At 50.6% G+C, this 20,101-nt stretch overlaps 1 protein-coding gene and 1 long non-coding RNA gene across 4 annotated transcripts in view; both read right to left on the bottom strand.

The window, feature by feature from the left end:
• Window positions 1–9,564, bottom strand: part of LOC118637133 — a 29,352-nt gene extending 19,788 nt beyond the window's left edge. For 2 of the 3 annotated variants that reach the window (XR_004960901.1, XR_004960902.1), the window contains exons 1-3: window positions 9,452–9,564; window positions 6,683–6,815; window positions 2,093–2,165 (exon numbers count right to left, since the gene is read on the bottom strand). This is a non-coding gene — a long non-coding RNA (uncharacterized LOC118637133). Of the gene's footprint in view, window positions 1–2,092; window positions 2,166–6,682; window positions 6,816–6,991; window positions 7,085–9,451 lie in introns of those variants that run through there. The other variant, XR_004960903.1, reaches the window with a different exon arrangement.
• Window positions 9,565–15,820: 6,256 nt separating this feature from the next.
• On the bottom strand, window positions 15,821–20,035 carry OLFML3 (olfactomedin like 3). Its single transcript, XM_036272305.1, has 3 exons — window positions 18,381–20,035; window positions 17,442–17,727; window positions 15,821–17,102 (listed from the first exon to the last, which is right to left on the bottom strand). Exons 1-3 carry the CDS (start codon window positions 18,492–18,494, stop codon window positions 16,282–16,284), a joined length of 1,221 nt encoding a protein of 406 aa, XP_036128198.1. The 5' UTR covers window positions 18,495–20,035; the 3' UTR covers window positions 15,821–16,281.
• Between the last annotated feature and the right edge of the window lie 66 nt (window positions 20,036–20,101).

The raw sequence follows: 20,101 nt of genomic DNA, 5'->3' as shown, positions 1-20,101 counted from the left end.
TTAACATTCTTATAAGTACAATGCTAGGCCAGTGGCACAGTAGGAGAGCCCTGTTCAGGAACGCTAGCCAACTCCAAGCCACATTCCTGTCTTCAGAAACTCTGCTCTCCATTGATCTCTGAAGGCCTGCCTTACCCATGGACAAGACTTAGGGAATCTAGAAGAATGGTAGGAATGTTTGTTTTTTTTCTCCATTAATGCTATTTTCCTTTGCAACAGAGCATTTGGTCAATGTTGAATTGCAGGGTGTTCAAGTTATGCGGTCTGACAAGTACACAGAGCTCAGCTCCTCCCTGCTACTAGTTGAAGGCAGATCCACATTTAACAGGCTGAGCTCAGGATGGACTGTCACCCGTGCAAGGCTTGAAGCCTAGCTAGGACACATCTTGGCTGGAAGAAGAGCCTGTTGCATGCAATACCTGTTCTAAATGCAGACAGCCTTGGCATTTAAGCCGTTCCACTTTAAATCCACACTCCTCCTTGCCCAAGAGCAGAAAAACAATTCATTCCCTCTTTGAAAGTTCTATGGACCCTCCCTGGCTGGTTTGGCTCAGCGGTTAGAGCATCAGCCACGGAACAAAGAGTCTCAGGTTTGATTTCAGTCAAGGACACATACCTTGGTTGCAGTTCGTCCCCGGGCCTGGTCAGCGTCGTGTGGGAGGCAACCAGTCGATGTGTCCCTCTCACATCGATGTTTCTCTACCTGAAGATAAATAGAAAAATATCCTTGGATGAAGATGAAAAAAAAAAAAAAAAAGTTCTATGGACCCTCAAAGTTCAGCGCAAAGCTTCCTGTCCATGAAGACTCCTTCCCTCCTCCTCAAAGTTTAGCTCAAAAGTTTCCTGTCCATGAAGACTTCCCTCCTCCTCACCTGCTCCTCCCCCGCCTTCAGACAAGTGCCCAGGCCTCCCAGACCCTGCCCTGCTCCCTGGCCAACCTTCCTGACCCACATGGAATTCACCAAGACTGAGGGGAAAGGGTGGGTACAAAGTGTAGTTAACAGGGTGCACAGAGGTGGACGTATTGACCCCAACAAACTCCACCTTCTCTTTCAGATATAAGACACGTCCCATCCGAGTACCAACAGGTCAGCTGTGCCTTCTCAGACCTCAGGTCTGTGCACAAGAAGCCCTTGTCACTGATGTCTCTACAAACAGGATGATCCTAAGGGTACAGAGGTGCCCACAAAGGATATCCACAATTTTTGTGTTTGTTCAAGCATTTTCTTTTCCTGAGGAAAAGACCATACTTTTCACCAGACTCTCAAGACCCAAAGAGGTTAAGAATCCTTAGAGAACACAGATCAGGGCCTGCAGGCCTGCTGTGGCCCTCCGCGGCTTTTGGTTTGGACTGCACAGTGTATTGAGGGGTTTTGGCAACATTTAAAAGCCAGAGGATTTTACACAAAAACACAGATTTCTAGCTTTGAAAAAAAGGAAAATGAGGCAACCACATGCCCACACTTTCTGGTGGCGAGAACCGGCTAGATGGCGGCAGCACTGCCCTTGCGATGGGGCACGGGCTCCCCACAGTCCCCACCAGACCGATTTCTTTTTGATGGTTTTGCCTTCTTGACCCCAGTTGAAGTCCTTTGTTTAAAATCTTCAAAAGCGGGTAATGTTTCGCTCCCAGCAGTTGGTTTTTACTGGTCTCAGGCCACGGCGCACTGAGTGGCTCTGTTCTCTCTCGCAGAGGGCATCCTCAGGCACTCCGGCCCTGGACGGCTCCGCTTCCCAGTGCTGGAGGCTCCTTTCCGGGACAGACCCGCTGAGCCCAGGCGCGCCTGACTCCGCCCCCCACCCCTGATTGGCGGGCGGGTGGGTGGAAACCAGGCAGGGCTGCCTGCATGCCCCTCCCAACTGCCTGAGCAAGCTTGGGTTCGCCCGGCTTTCTCGGCCCAGGGGGGCCAGGTCCCACGGTCAGGATGTTCACAACCCCGTTATGTTCTAGCTGTAGGAGCTCTAATCTGTAATGAAGGTGACACCTGGTTCCCCATCAGTCTACACGTTGTCTATTTTCTCTCTAGACCACGGATTCGGGAATCACACTGCTCTTCCATACTAGCGGTGTGGCCTTAGGCAAATCACTTACTCTCTCTTCTGCCTCAGTTTCCTGGTCTGTAGAAAGAGGGTGCTATGACCAGTGTCACCCTCGTCGAGTTGTCCTAAAGAAAAAATGAGATAATGCTGTTTTAAGTGCTTGCTTAGTCTAATATCCGGAACACAGAAAGAACTCAATAGCCATAATTTAGTATAATTTCTGATCTCAGTGATTTATAAATTAAACCAGACACAGTAGGTGTCGATAAATACTGGCTAAATGAGTGAAATATCGAATTCACAGGTGAGAGAAAAAAACAAGGAAACCATAAACAAACTAGAGAAATGCAGATTTTCTCTGGTTGGGTCCGGTCTCTCAGCTGGCCCTACCTCCTTAAGGGCCTCTGCCGGGGCTCTGGGAACCCCCAGGGCTCCTCCTCACTGCTCCCGCCTCCACCAGCCTGGTGGGAGCCAGACCCGAGACACTCTTGATTCCTCTCCCCGCCACATCCAGCAATGGCAGATCCTGTCAGCAACCCCTCCAAAATTTTTCCCCATCTTTCTTCTTGTCTCAACCTCACTGCTACTACCCTTGCCTTCATGATTTTTTTTTTTTTTTTTTGGTACCTGCCCCTAGCGGGAACCAGACTCTCGTCCTCAGGCCAACGCTCCAACCGATGAGCCAAACCATGAATTTTTTTCTTTCATCCAATAATTCACTCGTGTAGCCAATATTCATTGATGCTACTATGCTGCAGGCACTGGGGTGATACTACAAACAAAGCAGTGAGCAAAACAGACACACCCCTTCTACTGGAAGAAGACAGAAAACAGATAAGTAAAAGACAGAGTGTGGTGGGTGGAAACAATAAAACATGGAAGTGGGACAGGGAGTTGAGGGTGAGGGGAAACTACTTTAAATAAAATGACTAAGAAGTCTTCGTTAAGCCCTGGTCGGTTTGGCTCAGTGGTTGGAGCGTCGGCCTGCAGACCAGAGTCCTGGTTCGGTTCCTGCTGGGGGCACGCACCAAAAAAAAAAGGAGACTTTAAGCAAAGGCTTGAAGGAGATGAGAGAGTGAACCACGTGAACATCTGGAGGAAGACCAGAGAGAGCAAAGAGAAGCTGCAAAGGTCCTGAGGTCAGTATGATAGCGTATTCAAGGATCAGCTAGCAGGTCAATGTGGCCGGTCCAGGAAAGACGAGTGGGAGGTGAGGCCACAGAAAACCGGTCAGTTGGGCCGGTGGGGCCCAGTAGGTCATTATAATGGTGTTGGTCTTTACTCTGAGTGCAATGGGAAGCCTTATTCACCCCCATTTCTGCAATGGCCTCTTATCTGGCCTCCCTGACTCCAGTCTGCACCCTGCCTGCCCCACCTGTCAGTGCTGCCAGTCAGCTTTCTAGGACATAACACCCCATTCTTTTTTTTTTAATCCTCACCTGAGGACAGGTTTTTATTTTTGTTCAGATAGAGTGGGAGGAAGAGAGAGAGAGAGAGAAGATTATGTGAAAGGGACACATGGACTGGCTGCCTCCTGCACGACCCGACCAGGGCTGAGTGGAATCACAACCGAGGTAGGTGCCCTTGACAGAAACCAAACCCTCGACTCACTGGTCCACAGCCGACGCTCTAATTGCTGAGCCAAACCGGAACCGGCCAGGGCAACTCCCCCATTCTTAACACCTCTCTCGTCTTTCAGAGCCACTCTCCTAGGCGCACCTGGCCCTCATAATCTGGAACAGATTCGAATTCCCTTTCCGGTCCGGAGCCCGTCTTCGCGGTGTTATCCCTCTCCTCCCTCTCTCCCGACTGCTGGCACTTCCTCCCCGGCCTGGAGGTGGGCGGAACACCCCTGCGGGAACACCCCTGTTCGCATCTGCTACAGCCTTCGGTTTCCGTTGTCCATTCATCCGTCCCCCCTGCCCGAGAGCCCTCTGAAGGCCGGAAGGCGCCTTTTCCACCGCAGCGCCTCCAGTGCCGCAGTTAATTCCTGCAGGAGCAGCTCCATTTCAGGTTTAAAATGAATGCTCTTTCCTCTTCTCTTCAAACCCAGCCCACTAAACTAGAATTAATCTTTCCTCTGCTCTTAAGCACTGCCTTGCATTTGATTTTTAGCAGTGATCACAGTGTGACCTTTATTGGTTATGTGTGTACATGTGTTCTATCCCCTCCTGGGTAATAAACTGACTAGGAATATTGGAATTAATTTTTATAACCACACTCCACCCTCATCCCCACAGCACCAAGCATGGTGCCTCTCACAGGGCACTTCCATTAAAATTAAGAGTCCGGGCTTTAGGGTGGCACTGGATTTGCATCTTGGCTTCCTCACCTGTGTGGCCTTAGCCAGCCACTTTACCTTTAAGCTTTTTGCCTTTTTTTTTTTTTTTTTTTTTTACTAGAGGTAGCAATGGTGATGCCTGTTTCATCGCCCTGTTGGAGAAGGTAACTGAGCTCTGGGCAGGGTTTGCCTGCTGGCGAGGGCTCAACGAAGGCAGCTGCCATTAGAGGCACCGAAGGGTGTTTCTCAAAGGTGTCAAGTTGCATCCTTTTAAAAGGAGAAAAATGTTCAGAAGGCCACTGAGGACACCAAGCAAAAACACTGACTTAAACTGCACGTTGTCTTTGTAAGTGGTGCAAACGTTTTTGTAAAGCTTATCATAAAATGGAAACATCCAAATCCAAGCCCGAGAGCCTGTGAAGACTGAGACTGTCCACAGACCCCCCAGTCTGAGAAACCTTTGTTTACTGAGTTGACTTGGGGCAGGACCAACGCAGAGGAAGGCGGGAGGCCACGTTCTGCCTGGCAGTGAGGTTTCCTTCCAGAGGACATTCTTCATGGTGGCCTGGCCTTTTGTTCTTCCCATGGGGGTAGGGTTAGGGAGGAGGAGCCAGCAGGCCTGTGCTGTGTCCCTGGAGACTCTGGCCTGGAGCTGGTCCAGCCTGTGGGTGTGAGCAACCTCCCACCAGGACCCTGGACAAGACCAAGGGGAGAGGGACGTGGCCAGAGGCACAAAGAAGTTCAGAGCAAACAATGTAACTGAAGAAATTGTACCTCCAGCAGATGGGAACATCACCAAGGCAAGCAAAGAGAAACCTCAGCAACTAAATGTAAAGAAGGTCCCAGTCCCCCTCCTTCCGGGCCCCAGACCCTGCAGGGGCTAATGGTCCCTTGGGGTCGGCTGCACAGCTGGACTCTGAGTGCCGCGTCTCAACCCCACGCTGCCAGGAACACACTCCTCACCTCTCCTCTCCCCTAGCAGAAGCCAGTTTCTGGGAGTCACATCGGCCACAGACCCAGAGTGGAACCATCTAGAGATTTCGCAACCTGCATTTCAGAGAGCTCCCTCCCCATCAGCCTACGACAGCCCCTCCCACATGGTCAGACAGCTGAGGCCTCAGTAGTAAACACACTAAGGGCTCACCATTCACCCCCTCCAGAAACCTAAATACAAGCGAGACTCATTGGCCCACAGACCGAAGAGTCTTGGGTTTGAATCCAGTCAAGGGCACGTACCTCGGTTGTGGTTTGTCCCTAGCCTCTGCCCCCCGCCACTCTACCTGAAGATAAATAGAAAAAAAACAGCTCTTCGGGGCTCCCCCTTCCCCAGGCTGTCAGATCACCTGTGACAGTGCAGAGAACCTGGGACCAGCCCCCCAGGAAGAGTTCTGCATTAGTGGGAGGACTAGCTCTGCTCGGAATCACGGTGCCACTGCTGGACCTTACAACTCCCTGACGACCCACAGAACCCAAGGGCCCAAGCAGGGCTCCCCTTTCTTCTACCCCTCCCTCAACCCACTTCCTTCCCTACGTCCCCCTGTAAAGTGGACCAGTTTTCCTGAGAGGGATTTGGTGAGGTATGACAAAGGTCTCACTACGTCTGACTTCTAGGACTCTAACCACAGAAAACAATGCTTTGTTCTGTTTTATATCTATAAGTGTTCTCTTTAGAGTGTTATTTGTCATAAACATACATGACCCAGCAATAAGAAATTAAGTACTTTTTGTCCAGAATAGCATAAACTCTTGAAAAAATATATGGGGAAAAGCTCATGCTGTATTGGGAATTTTTCAAAACATTATTTCAGCATATTTCCAATGATGTAAAGACAGCAACACAAAAATATGTACAAAAAAAGGACTGGAAAGATATGTTGTTGTGTGGTGGGTATATGGATGATTTTTTTTCTCCTTTGTACTTTTCAAATTTTCCACAATTAATATGCATTAGTTTTTAAACATGGCATAAAAAGAAATACAAGGTCCATCTTTCTAAAAGACAGATACATAATTCTACCCCAGTACACATACTTTTAGAGCAAACTTCCTGCCACTTTGCTCCCTGAGAAGAGCCAGTGAAAAGGGCAGATGAACACAGGCCACTGATCGATGAAGGAACCATTGGCAGGCAGGCTGCATCATCAGCAGGGCCTTATGCCAAAGAAAAATGGGGGCAGGGGGCTTTTCCAAAAGTTAAGAATTTTAAGACAGCAACGGAGTGTCAAACCAAGCGTGGGGCCCGCGCGAATGCCCAGGAAGCCGCCCCAGTCACCAGCTTGGAGCAGGACATCTGGCCCACCAGGTGAGGGTTTGCAGGTAGGCACCATGCCCAGGGTGAAGGAGTTCCCACTGCCTCCTTACCTGTTGCTGAACAAATTTTTATTCCTTATGAGTCCAGCTTCCCAGCAGTCACCGTCCGAACAGCAGCATACTTTATCATATATATGCAAATCAGAAGCCAGCCAAGATTACTTAAACTCTGGGTCATAACCTCCTTTAAAAAAAAAAAAGATGAATGCTTATTTGCTCTATTCTAAGCATATCAGAAAGATTCCAAGCCATCTTCTACCCTGAAATTAATGGCAGTCCTACTGGGAACAGAACGTGAGTTATTTTTAAAGCAATTTCTGATTATTTTTCTCTCCAAAATCATGAAGAACCCTGACTTACAAAGTATCATGGCCTTTCCCTGGTCCAAGCCCCCCGCCCCTTTTTTGCCAGTCACATCTTTTGGGGAGCAGAGAGGACATTCACTACAGAGCATTATTCACTCCACATGTGTCACTCAGAGGCTTTTAATATCAGGAGTCGCAGTAAATCAGCGCTGAGTCGCCATCACATGACTCTAACGAGGCACACAGAGCCCGGCGCTGCTAACGACCCAGCGAAGGTATGGCTGGAGGAAGCTTGTTGCTTCCCCGTGTCTGAAGGGAAGCAACTCATTAACTAACCCTTGGATTAAATTACGTGCAAAGCAAATCTCTCCCTTTGCAACCAGTCACAGCAGCTGCCTGCCACAGAAATGCAAACAAATCAGGTTCAACCACAGCCAGACACCTGCCTGAGCCCAAGCTTGCGAAAGATGGAGGCAGAGTTGCTTAGGGAGAAATGTACACACTGAACTGCATCCTCTAACTTCTGCAGACTTCACCTGAGGCCTACCCCTGCGCAGTAAAGACCCTCCTTTCTCCCTCGCTCCTCGTTGATGGGGAAAGGTCTGGCATGGGGAGATGGGTCCATTCACGAAGAATGACATTCAGAGAGACATGGGGACATGCTGCAGTCAGGAGAGACTGTTGGGCAAGGAGGTCACTTGGGAGCCTCCCGCAGTTCCAGATGAGTGATCATGAAAGCGGTGGCCACGGTGTGGAGAGGAGCCCTCACGGTGTCGCTCTGCTGGGGCAGAGGAGCCTCCAGCGTCGACCCCCCCCTCGCCCTGGCCAGGCTGAGGGAAGGTCCTCCTACCACGAGACCCCGACCGCAGGCAGGAACTGCCTGATTATTCGTCTCCTTGCCCCGGGCCCACGAGCTGTGCAGACGTGTCAATGTCTGTCACTGCTGTGAATAAGCACATAGCACATAGTAAATACTTCATCAATATTCATTAGATGTTTAATTAATCAACTGTCTGCCCCAGCTGACTTGGATATTAAAGTGTTCCCACAGATGCTGCCTCCCACATGAGCGCCGTTCAGGCCTCAGCGTCTCTCAGGGGCCTTCCCCGGCTCAGCCCCGCGTCTCACCCCCATTCTCCTCCTGCCCCCTGAGCTAGTGGTGGGCCTGGCTCTGCACTGGCATGGTGTTTTGACTTTGGAGCCCGAACACTATCTCTGGCTTTATACAGGGGTGGGCAAAAGTAGGTTTACAGTAGTAATACTACTGACACAAGAAATTGTGTTTTGCACACTCACAACTGTAAACCTACTTTTGCCTACCCCTGTAAGTGTGTTGAGCTGCCTCACTGGCCCTCATTAAAAACCCACAGAACATAGATCACAGTTTATAGCTGATCATTTGTGTGCAATTTACAGGCTTTCAAATGAATGCTGAAGTTTGGTTTAAATGAGATTACTCCTATCTCAATTTAAAATCCAGTGACACAGCTAGCATTTCCCTTGTCTCCCTTTACCTACTTAATTAATAAACTCGTGTTTCTAGTTTACAGCTTCATAGCTTCCTTTAGATACCTAAACAATATATTTCACCTCCATCAGGACTGAGGAGGCTGGAAAGGCAGAGGGAGGAAGAGAAGGGAATTTGCTAGGTCAGTATCAGGAATAAGAGGAGGAAATCACATCTATGTGTGTTGACTTCCCCTGGGCTGGGAGGGGAAAATGCTAACGAATCCAGGTCACTGGATGGAGAGAGTCCAGGAGGTAGAAACGATGATGTCCTCAGCCACTACCAGCATCAAAGACACACCTGCTTCACAAGTCACTGGACAGAGTACAGTGGCGTAGAAAATACGTGTATGACTTGAGGGGCCAGCCAGGTGATGTTAAGGCCTCTCTTTGCTTAAAATAGGCTGTGCTTCTGGTCTGTGGAATATTCTGCCACACTCAATAAAGATGCTCAGCATATGTGTCCAATTTAACCTTTCAAAGCCCTTTCACTCTTGTTCCGGCCCAGCCTAGAGGGGACAGTCGATTAGAAACAGTGATGAAGATGTCTCAGAGTGGAGCCCATGGCCCCCGGGAAACAGGCAGGTGAAGTGAAGGGAGAGAAGAAACACTGAGCAGAAGAGCGTAATGGCCACATTGCAGCACAGCAGAGTAACTGGTGTTGACAATTCTGAGTCATCAAGAGAGGTTAAATCATAGATGTGTCCCTACGAGCTGGTCACTCGACTCCCTTACAAAGCACCTATCAGACACCCAGTATGCTCTCGACCTGGATGGGTCTGGGACTAGGAAGACAGGAGGCATGGTCCTTGCCCTCAAAGCTTCTCTGGATTCCAGTTTCTTCCATTACAAAATGAGGAGTCAAACTCGATGACTCCTGAGATTCCTTCCTGGAGGACACTAAAGGTTCTATGCATTAAGGCTTGAACCTCGACAGTCCTGTGAGTGGTAACCCAGGTAACATAACCCTGTTTTGCAAATGAGCAAACTGAGGCTCAGGGGTCAGTACCTGGCTCAAGGTGACACAGGTCCCGAGAAGCAGGGCCGGGACGCTCAGCCACTGAAACGAAAAGGTCTTCTTCTTCCCACCCCTGGGCTCTTTCCAGCGGGTCTTCCTTCCTTCAAAAGGGCAATCAGAATAGATGGGGAACAGTTCAGGCGTTTGACAACTCTGAGAATTTACAGGTCTGGAACACAACATTCTACAGCCACAAAACAAAAATCATGTGCAATTGGACAGTAATAAATATCTCTCAGACCAAATGCAACCAAAATAGCATTGAAGGATCTGTCAAAATCAATCGTGGGATAAGTCCAAAAAGTCAACAGCAAGGGCTGCTAGGGACACATGCTGAACAGTCCAAATACCTTTGAGAAAACGTGCTTGAGGAAAAAGGCAGCTTGGGACACTGTGTTTAAAGAAAAGAAAGAAAGAAAGCCAAAAACCAAACATACATTGCCGGTAGGGCTGTTTCAGGCACAGAGAAAGGGCAGATATCCATACACCCTGATTTCTTCCCTGCCGGCCGTGACTGCTAATAGAAAGACCTCTGCGGGGAAACAGGTCCCTGCTTTCCTGCAGACCATGTACAGATGGAGAGAAAGGTCGCCGAAGAGGCACTGGATCAAGACAGATGGTTTATAACACCAGAGATGGCCACCAGCACAGTGTCCGTCTGACAGAAGACATCAAGAGCCACAGGCCTGGGAATGTGCATTTATCGAGCACCCAGACAGTCTGTAAACACTGGCTCACCACTCACAGGTCTCTAGGGAAGGTCTACTCATTGAAGCTCAGAGAACTGCTCTGCCCAGGACTGCATGGCTAGCGAGTGGCGGAGCAAGAGTTTGAACGCAGGCTGAGCTGGGAGCTCCAGCTCTTTCCGCTCTTGCACACAACTGGCCCCAGTACTTAGAGTTGTTCAGCCTTAGACAAGTCATTTTAATCTTCATAACCTTCAAGTGCCTGAGACCTGCCTATCACATGGAATTGTAAAGATCAAAGCGGAGAAAACACACAAGCACTTTGCTACCTGAAAGACTTCTGCAAACATGATGATATTCATAACAATAACAATAATATTTATGGAGCACCTCCTATGTGCCAGGCACTGACCTTACTGCTTTGCAGAAATTATTTCACTAATTTGCACATTTAATCGATGAAGAAACCGAGGCTCACAGAGGTGAAATAACGTGCTAGCAAGTGGCAGGGTGGGGGTGGGACTGGGTTTAACTACTCCAGAACCCTTGCTATGCTAAACAACCAAGGTCTCCCACTCCTCTGTAGTATTACTGCCTTCCTCCCGGTGCCCACCGGGCTTAGACGTGCTGGCCTAGTTTGAGACATTCCCCTTGGACGCTGGAGCTAGTAATCGTCACTGTGGGAATGCTAGCATGTTCTGCTGTTGAAAGAAATCTGCTTTTATCTGTCGCTTGTCTTTGTCCAGCTAAAGTGAAAAATGCCAGCAAGAACAGGTACTGCATGAGGTTAGGAGACAAACATGCCCAGAGGTCCCAGGTTTACAACCTAATTGGGGGCACAAATGCAAGTGTTTATGGAGCCCCGTGTATAAGCCAGGCTCCATGTTAGGCCCTGGGGACACACAGATGAGCCAGATACAACACAGTGACACAGGCTTTGCCTGGGATGTGTACAGGGTAAATCGGGCCCACAGGAAAGACACCTGACCCTGTTGGGTGGGAGTGGAAAAGGTCAGAAAAGTCTCCCAAAAGAAGTGGGTTTCAGAGCAACATACTATTTATTGTCTGCACTGTTGAAGAGTTTGTATATATCATCTCTAATTCTCACCTACTGGGCAGATATTATATTTTATAGATAAGATATTAAGTAATAAGGAACCATAGCAGTAAGAGGCAGACTCTCTGGTCCTAGAAACTCCGACTCCAAGTTTACCAGACTCTACAGTCTGCACTCCTTCCAACATGTCAGGTGGCCCCGAGAACGCCGTGCCACCAGCTACGATGGAGGAAGAAACAACACACCATGAAGGAACAGAACAGGGAAGGGTAAAGGACCAGGCCATCGCGAGGCTGTCCTGGAGGAGGTGAGACTTGAGTGAGCCATGGTAGAATGATCCAGGACAGGCCGGGACAGACTCATTATTCTAGTGAGTCCTCTGGGGATGAGCAGGAAGGAGCACTCTCCGGGGTCAAGGCCATCTACACGGCAGTCCAAGGGATGGAGGATGTTTTTGGTGAAGATGAGGGGTTGCTTTGGGGTTGCAAGAAACAGAAACCCACTCATACTGATAGAGGAAGTAAGTCGCTATTTTGGAAAAAGCAAGCACCCAGGAGATAACCAGACCCTTTTGCTTCCTAGAGATAACCAGACCTTTTCTCTTCCTGCTTCTGTAAGCTGCTTACTGCTCTTGCATCTAAAGAATGCCCCGCCCAGCCCGCTATAAAACTAGGCTAGGCTCACCCTACAACTTGGGGGGGGGGTGCCCAGAATTTGGAGACTGCCTCCTCTGGGTCCGCATGTGTGAATAAAGGAACCTCTTCACTTCCTCCGGTGTTTGGTCTGAGTCTTTTCCGTAACAATACTGTACTAACATAACCAAAAACAATAATAAGTAAGTAGCAAACAAACAAAAAGTACTGCTGGCCCTTAAACAACACTGGTGTGAACTGTGCCGGTCCTCTTATACGCAGATTTTTTAGTTAATACTGATACTGTTTCCCATCCTCAGTTGGGAATCAGCTTGGGAGGGGCCGACTGTATGCATTGACTTACACCATTTAATACAGGGGGCTTGAGCATCTGTGGATTTTGATATCCACTGGGGTCCTGGAACCAATCCCCCCATGGATACTGAGGGACAATTTGTTTTGGGGGAGTTCAAAGTTATACGAAGATCTTCAGCTATGCGGGGGGGTGGTCTGGGGGGTTCGGCACCCCTAACCCCCATGTCGTTCAAGGGTCAAATGTATTTATTTTAGGGATTCTGGCGTTTAGTAGGACACAAAGGCTCGAACTGTGCAGTGAGCACCGGAGGAATGGCTAGAGACCAGACAGGCACCGGCCAGGACGCTGCCCTCTCACTCCTGCCTCTGCTCTGTCCACCGCCTTCCACTGCCTCTGCAGGGCGGGGCAGATGCCTCGGCACCTCTCAGATCTGACAGTTCTGATCTGCAATTCGAAATCCCAGGACAGAGAATCTGTTTCCCTTGGGCCACACAGCTAGGGCCCGGGAGTGAGGGCGGCCATTCTCAGAGAAGGCGGCGTTTGGGCTGCACAGACCCCCAAGACCAAGCGGGGGTGTTCAGCTCTAGATACTGTCAGACCCAGGCTCTGGAGGGACAGTGCTGAGAGGCCTTCGTTTTTACTTTCTCACTCTGCCCTTTCATACACTGGCTTTCACATTTATAATTCTTCTGTGGAGTTATTAAATCCATAAATAAAGATTTAATCTTTTAAGCTCTGCATTGTGAGAGCGGAAGTTAAAAGAGAAGGCCAAGGAGAGCTTCCAGCCATGGTAGCAGGGGTCGCAGGGGAGGAAGCTTCCAGGCTGCTGGGGCAGAGGAGCTGGGAGACGCTGCAGCTGCTGGGGGCTGAGGGCAGAGGGACGGGAACGTCCCTCCAGGACCAGAGACCACCTGCGAGACTGCCACAGAGAGCAGGTAGATTCTAGAGAGAACCATCCTGAAGGCTGGGGGACATGCTAGGAAGAGTCTCAAGAGCCCTCCCATCGAGCACATTCTGACCTAAACCAGTGGAGAAATGGGGAGCAGAGGAAGGGGTGCTCCCAGGAGCCTCGGGCAAGTGTGCCTATATAGGAAGGGGATTAAGAAGGGACCCAGAAAACCCAAGATGAAGAAGAGGAAGGGGAAAGGGCTCTGGTTCCTGTTTAGCTCAGAGCCTGACCCAGAGGAAGCACGGACAGCTGAATCAACAACTTCGTTTCCTACATCTCTGCCCCTCGCTCCCCACCATCCAGGGGTCAGACAACATTGGCTCGGGTCCGTGATGACAAGGACAAGATGGACACTTGGTTTCTCCGGCAGGGAGGAGGGGATCTTAAGAATCAAGAGGAGAGCTTGGAAGATGGGGCAGGAAACTGGGGCCAGAGTAGGGGTAAAGGAGCCCTCTGAACTGTGCCTGTGAAGGAGAGGCGACATCCGGACCAGTGATCTGGAGCAAGGCTGTCCCCACAGCAGCAGCCCCTCCTGCCTCCTGCCGCGGTTCCCGCATCCCCATTCCTGGCTGTTACTGTCATAGGGCAAGGTGTTGACAGATGTGGGACTTCTCTTCGGGCTTTCAGCCCCTTCTCCCCCACCAGGGCCTCTGCTTTCCACTGCCTTTCGATGAACCCAAACCAAAGGTCATGACCTGTTTCTGCCAAGTGATGGGTTGTACAGGGTCTGTGAAGGGGCATGGAGGCTGACTGGATTCAGCTGCCGAGGCTCCCCTTGCGCAGCAGATAACTTAATGAATCTGGGCAGTTCACTGGACCTGCCCACACAGTTCCACTCACCTTCCAAACACCTTCCAAGTCCTAGCCGGGTTGGCTCAGGGGTTGGAGCGTCGGCCTACGGACCAGAGAGTCCCCGGTTCGGTTCCGCTAAGGCACATACCCAAAAAAAAAAAAGCTTCCAAAATAGCTCCAGCTTTTTGAACAGGAGCCAAAAAGAAAAAAGAAATAAATGACAAGGCCCCAGAGATGTCTGCCTTTTCAGAAAAGCCGAAGTGAACTTTTCCAAAGGAAATTTAAGACCAGAAAAAAAATGAAAGTAAAGCTGCTTTTCCGCCTCTCGTTGAGGAATCAGGCAAAGAACGATGCCCCAAAGCCAAGCACAGCGCGTGGTGGAGACGGTTTCACCCACCACGTCGCTGACACACGCAGTCCGGTGCTTCTCCTCAGGGTCATCAAAAAGCCACTCCAGATGCTGGGTGCTGTCTGGATAACTCCACCCTCTAGTAGCTTCCAAGCAGACACTGCCACACGAGTCACACCAGGTGCGAGTCACACCAGGTGCGCACTCCCGCCAGGTGCGCACACACGCATGCGCGCGCACACACACGCATGCGCACACGCACGCACGCGCACAGCCCAGTATGGATGGCCTGGACCGCTCTCTCCAGGCTCCACTGAGAACCCCTTCCCTCCCTCGCTCCCTCCTCCTCCCCCTCCCCCTCCTCCACACCCCCTCCTGGCCTGCGCTGGAGCCAGATGTTCTGTGGGCAGACCCCTCCGTGGGCTGACAGGGGGTGATTACCATTGCCAGCCCCACATTAGGAGAGAACAGGATGGGCAAGAGCCCCCACCGCTCCGGCTCCTACTGCCTTTCCTTCCCCTTCCTCACCAACCTACGTGGGGAGCAGCTCTGCCTGAGACAGGAGGCTCTGGGGGCCCTGGCTGATCCACCCCATCCTAGGGGAGGATGCACTAGGGGGAAAGAGCATGTTCCTTTCCCTCCCCACTGGGAGTCAATCACCACGAGGACTCCCAGGCAGCCTGAGGTAAACTTCCTCAGAAAAGCAGGGGTCTGGACCATGAGACAGCCTTGCTCCCTGGTGCTGGACAAGCAGGGGGATGAAGCTGGGGGGGTGGGCCTGGTACGTAGCTCAGCAGATTCCTGAGACTGGAGTCCAAAGCCCAGGGTTTTTCTCCTCCTCCACCGCCCCACCCCACGGTCTTTGGCCATTGCAACCCAGACCAGAGTACCATCAAGAAAGGGTTAAGTTTCCAGGACTCCTGGACAGACTTCTGCGAGGTTCCAGGTCCAGGGTGGGTAGATGGGGGTGGTGAGGGTGAAGAAAGGGAATGTGTTGGGAAACTGGAGGACTAACATCCAAGACATGGTCACTGCCCCTCCACCCAAACCGCAGACGCTGTGGCAGCAGGAAAATCAGAGCGGCTCAGACCAAGTCCGGTTGTGCAACCCTGGGGGCCAGCCCGATGCTGGAGATGGGAGTGGGGCAGAGTCCACGCTGGAGGTAAGACTTCAAGTTCGTACTGAGAACACATGTGCTCAGGGCTCTGGCTTCCACACTACACTTCAATGCAACTAAAACCCATTTTCTGGTTCAAAACCTCAGATCTGGAATTGGAAACTCTGCCCCTGGGCAGTCTCGTGGCCAGAGGCACAGCGCCACTAGCAGTTCTGGGGGAGCTGCTGAAGGGGGCCGGGGGTGGAGAAGGCTGTCTGCCCAACCTCCTGAAGTGGCGGGTTCTGCTGCTTCCCCAGGCCCCTCACAGGAAAATCTGTAACTGGAGAAGTTCCTTCTTCCTCAGCCAGGGAACCCAGCCAAATCCCTAATGCGGTCTAAGGAGTGGGAATGGGTGTAGGGGAAAGGAGAGGCTCATGGGGTGAAATATGATCTGAGGGCTGCCCCAAACAAACACAGGCGAGGAGCAGTGGGTTTTCCTTTTAATGCAAAAGGTTTCAGTACAAAATGAGGTGAAGAAAGTCCCATTCTTTAGGGCACTGAAGGGAGAGAGGGCAGAGTTAGAAGTCTCCTAGTCCTCTCTCCATCTCACACCAAGGCAGGAAATACTCCGTTGCCTCTCACTGGGGCTGCCCCCATTCGAGGGTCAGAGCTCTGGGCCTGGGTCACCTGTGGCCTGAAATCTGTTGACATGGGGCAGGAGAGAAGAGTGAACCCTTAGGGTGTTCTCCCTTTTCACTCTAAAAGGGTTACTGAAGATCCAGAGTCCCATATGAAATGAAGGGGCCATGAGAACTTGGCTTTCATTGGCTAAAACTATGAGATCTGAACTACAACTTGTCCACACTTGGAGAATGAGGAACAGGGAATTTAGTGGGAATATAAATGTATGGAGATTAGAGAGATTCCTAACACAGGCCAGCTCCTCAAACTTCTTCCTCTTTTTTCCTCATCTCCAGCTTATAGACAATCTGGTAGCCATCATCCCAGGCATAGAGCTGGCGCTCTCGGGGGTTATAGCGGAGGCTGGCGTGGGCACCATATCGACGGGGGAAATAAGGGAGTGCTGCCCTTTCAGGGGTCAGGGTGCCGCTGGCATCAAAGGAGCACTGGATGCGGGCCCGACTGGCAGGGCGGGTGTTATAGACGACATACAGGGTCCCACAGATGACAAACGCAGCCTCAGCATTCTCTCTGGGACACGGTGTGTCCCACTGTTGTTCCGTGTCCAGTGTTTGTGGGTCTAACTTGGCCAGACACAAGTGCCTGCTGTCCTCCCGGGTGGCATAGACAGCCCAGAGGCCCTCCTCGTCCGCTGCCAGGTCAATGTATGTGTCTGATGTCAGCCCATAGGCGGGGATCAGACCCTCTGCTGGGAATACCGAGCTGTCCACCACTGTTCGGTTGGCCAGGTGGAATTTGATGAGCTGCAAAGTGTTGTCCAACTCCCCACCCCCTCCAGGTCCTCCAGGAGGCCTCCGGGCATAATAGAGAAAGCCACCATATACCAGCTGCCCTGTGCCTACCCAGGGGAAGGGGACCCGGATTCGGGAAGCTTTCCGGGCAGCCATGGCAAGAGTGAAATCACGCAGCCTTGGGAAGACAAAGGCTGTGTCATTCTGTGTCCCATCCAACACGTAGATCTTCTCTGTGGGTCCCAATGGGTCCTTGGTCCATAGACCAGCTGGGCCCCCAAACCGCTTCAGGATCTTCATTGATCTCACTTGAGAGATTGTGTAGCCACAGTCTGCGAGGAAGAAGAAAAGCACAGGATGAGGAAATATAGGCAAGAGTTAAATGCCCAACACAGGAGCTCCCCACCCCCAGGGTGGGCCACTGGAGAATTGGGGAAAAAAGCACCACAGGGGCCTGGGTCCCCAGAAATCCTCCATGATGGACCTGTCATTACAGAATTGCCCTAAAATAGATTTCAGAAGATACAACCAAAGTGGACGGGGACAAGGACAAAAAAGGGAACAGTGGTGGACAGTTCAGTATTCTCAACAGAGGCTTTGATTCCTCTGTATGGGTGAGGACAAGGAAGAACACAGGTTCCGAGTTAGGGGCCTGCCTCCAGATCACTTACCTGTCAACATATCATACTTCTCATTTCTTCTGCCCTTGCCTTTGGTCCCAGAGCCTCCGGTCACCTTCTCATCAACTTCTTCACAGGGTAGAGCTGGGTTCTGGGTCTCCAGATAGTCAACCTCCCGCTCCAGACGGTCCACTCTCCCCGCGATGGTGTCTGCCTCCGTTCTGAGTGCCTCCCGCTCCTTCTCGGCCACCTCCAGCAGCGGCAGCATCTTGTTCTTGAAGTCCCGCAACTCAGCAGCATGCCGACTGCTCTGGTCCTGGCACTGGGCCAGCCGTTCCTAAAGGGATGGGGGAGGAGAGAGCTACAGGGTTACAACTCCCAGGCAGGGAGAGGCCCAGTCAGGGAGTCAGAAATGGGGAAAAGAACACACTGAGCCAGGCAGCAACATCCCCTTCAACTTCCATAGAAAGGAAACCAGATGTTCAGAGATGCTAAATGTGCAGAGAGCCTGGCTCAGATTCACCAAGGCCCCTGCCCCCACGACATGTCCTCCAGCCTTCCCTGTGAGCAGGGCCACTGAGTCAGTGAGCCTCTAGGGCGGTCTAAGTGCATGGGTGGGGAGGGGTCTCTGCTCCATTGTACAATTCTCCTGGGATTCAGATGCTACAGATTTCGAAGTGTTAAAAAGGCAGAAAGGTCTCTGGGAACTTCCACCTTGAACAGAATCATCAGCTCGCCTGAGATGCATCCCATAACTTCTACTGTCCCTCTATTCTACCTAAGCCCAGGACTAAAACACAAAGGTCTGAATTACTGTGCATGTGGGAAGAGGGCTTACAATTTTGAGGCTCTTCTTATTTAAAAATGGAGTTTTCTGTAGGTTCTTACAGAGCCCTATCTTGTCAACCCTCGATGGCTGACAAACTGGGAGAACCGACAAAAAATGTGGCACCCTGCCAGGCTGGGCTAGAAGAAAAAGGAGCCACTCACCTCTAAGGCAACTAGTCGGCGTTCCATGTACTCCACAAGGTGGTGCTGCTGTCCTCGAAGGGGTCCGGACCAGGACAGAAGGAGCAGGACGAGGAGAGGAGTCCAGGGTCCCATGGCAGCAGGAGAGTGGGGCCAGAGGAGTGTGCAGTCCTGTGCAGGCGGCCTCAGCCACTGGAGCCCACGGGTTAGCTTCAGAGGCGGGATGGGGGCGGGGCCTTCTCTTTCTGGATCTCTGGGTCTCTCTCACTACTCTGGAATGCTTTCAGGCCCTTTATGGCCCCCACTCCCTCCTTTCTGCCTGGATTGATCAAACACAGATGGCCCCACTGCAGAGCAGCCAGAAGCCTTAACCACCTCCCGCCTAGGCTGTAGGCTTCCCAGGAGAGAAGGAGATGGAAACCCAAGGGCAGAGCCTTTGGGCAGTCACCCAGGAAAAGGAGCTAGCTGGTGGAGGCCCCAGAGAAAACTCAGCAAACTATTCCCATGCTTTAGGCTTCTAGCACTGACATAGGAAATATCCTTCATTAATCCTTCCCTTTCCCAGCAATAACAGCATGGATTGCTTTCTGCCGTGTTCAGTGAAAGCTGGAAGCGGGAGAGATGAGGTTCCAGGGGAAGAGGTGGGGAAAAGGCGCCGGTGGTCAAGTCTGGGTTACATACTTCCATAGCTCATTGGCGCCATCTAGAGCTAAGTGCCAGGTATCTCAGGATTAGTAGGGAAATCAAGGCTTAGGTTCAACTTCATGTGGAATTTTCCACAAAGCAAGCCAAGCAGACTGAATTTATAGGGGTTTTCATCATTAAAATGCAGATTCCCCCCACAGACTACCTATTTACTTACAGGGCTATCCCAGTCTCTCTCTTATTAGCCTAAAGAGAATATAACAGATAAAAACAATTTGAAAACAAAACCAACAAAAACAGGTCAGAGGAGTCAGTAACTTCTTAACTAGAAGCATGATTCCTTTGTCTGAAAGCCTCTAGATATACCTTAACTGGGGAGTGTTCAGCAAGTTCACACTGATTTTACATTCACTTAGTCAGGAAAGAATCTGAAAAATATGTATGTGTAGTCTAAATCAATATAAATGTATTCTGACTTCCCTACTTATGGGAGAGGACTGGTGATAATTTCTTTGGTTATGGTCCAAAAAGGCGTTTCTAAAGGTTCCTCATTTCTATATCCCAACTATGACTGCAGGAGCCCCAAACAAATGAATGGCCACTGTCAGGTTAACTGGGCCTGAACCACATGTGTCAAAAGGAATCAAATGAATGTAGCATTTATTCAGAGACCTGTAGCGAGTAATCCAGACAGATCTCTAATTCTTTATCTGGAGAAATCTTACTCACTTTGGAAGGAAGAAAAATCTAATCAAAAATGCTCCTTCTCTAAAAAGGATTATGCAGCTTGAACGAGGAGGAAAATAGCATCTTCTTGTGGTGATTCTTATTTTCATTCTGCTACTTTAGATGTCAGGTAGAACACACTAGGAAACAAAGTTTAATCAGCCTGTGTTAGAAGTTTCTGCCTCTTTGAAAGGGCCAGCTCCAGACGACTAAGCTAGGGCCCTGGAACTCCATTCCTGCAGAACGTTCCCTTCCCAATACCTATTCATCTCTGTGGTGGTCTGTATGAAAAATGAATTTGTCTCTAATACATAATTTGTCTACTAATTTTTAGGTGTATTTTAGGCACTCCAAAGATGCTATTTGTGGAT

The sequence above is a fragment of the Molossus molossus genome, unplaced genomic scaffold (genome assembly GCF_014108415.1).
Source record: "Molossus molossus isolate mMolMol1 unplaced genomic scaffold, mMolMol1.p scaffold_m16_p_20, whole genome shotgun sequence".
Classification (NCBI taxonomy): Eukaryota; Metazoa; Chordata; class Mammalia; order Chiroptera; family Molossidae; genus Molossus; species Molossus molossus.
The sequence above is the reverse complement of the archived record's forward strand: the minus strand, read 5'-3'. Positions and strand labels throughout refer to the sequence as shown.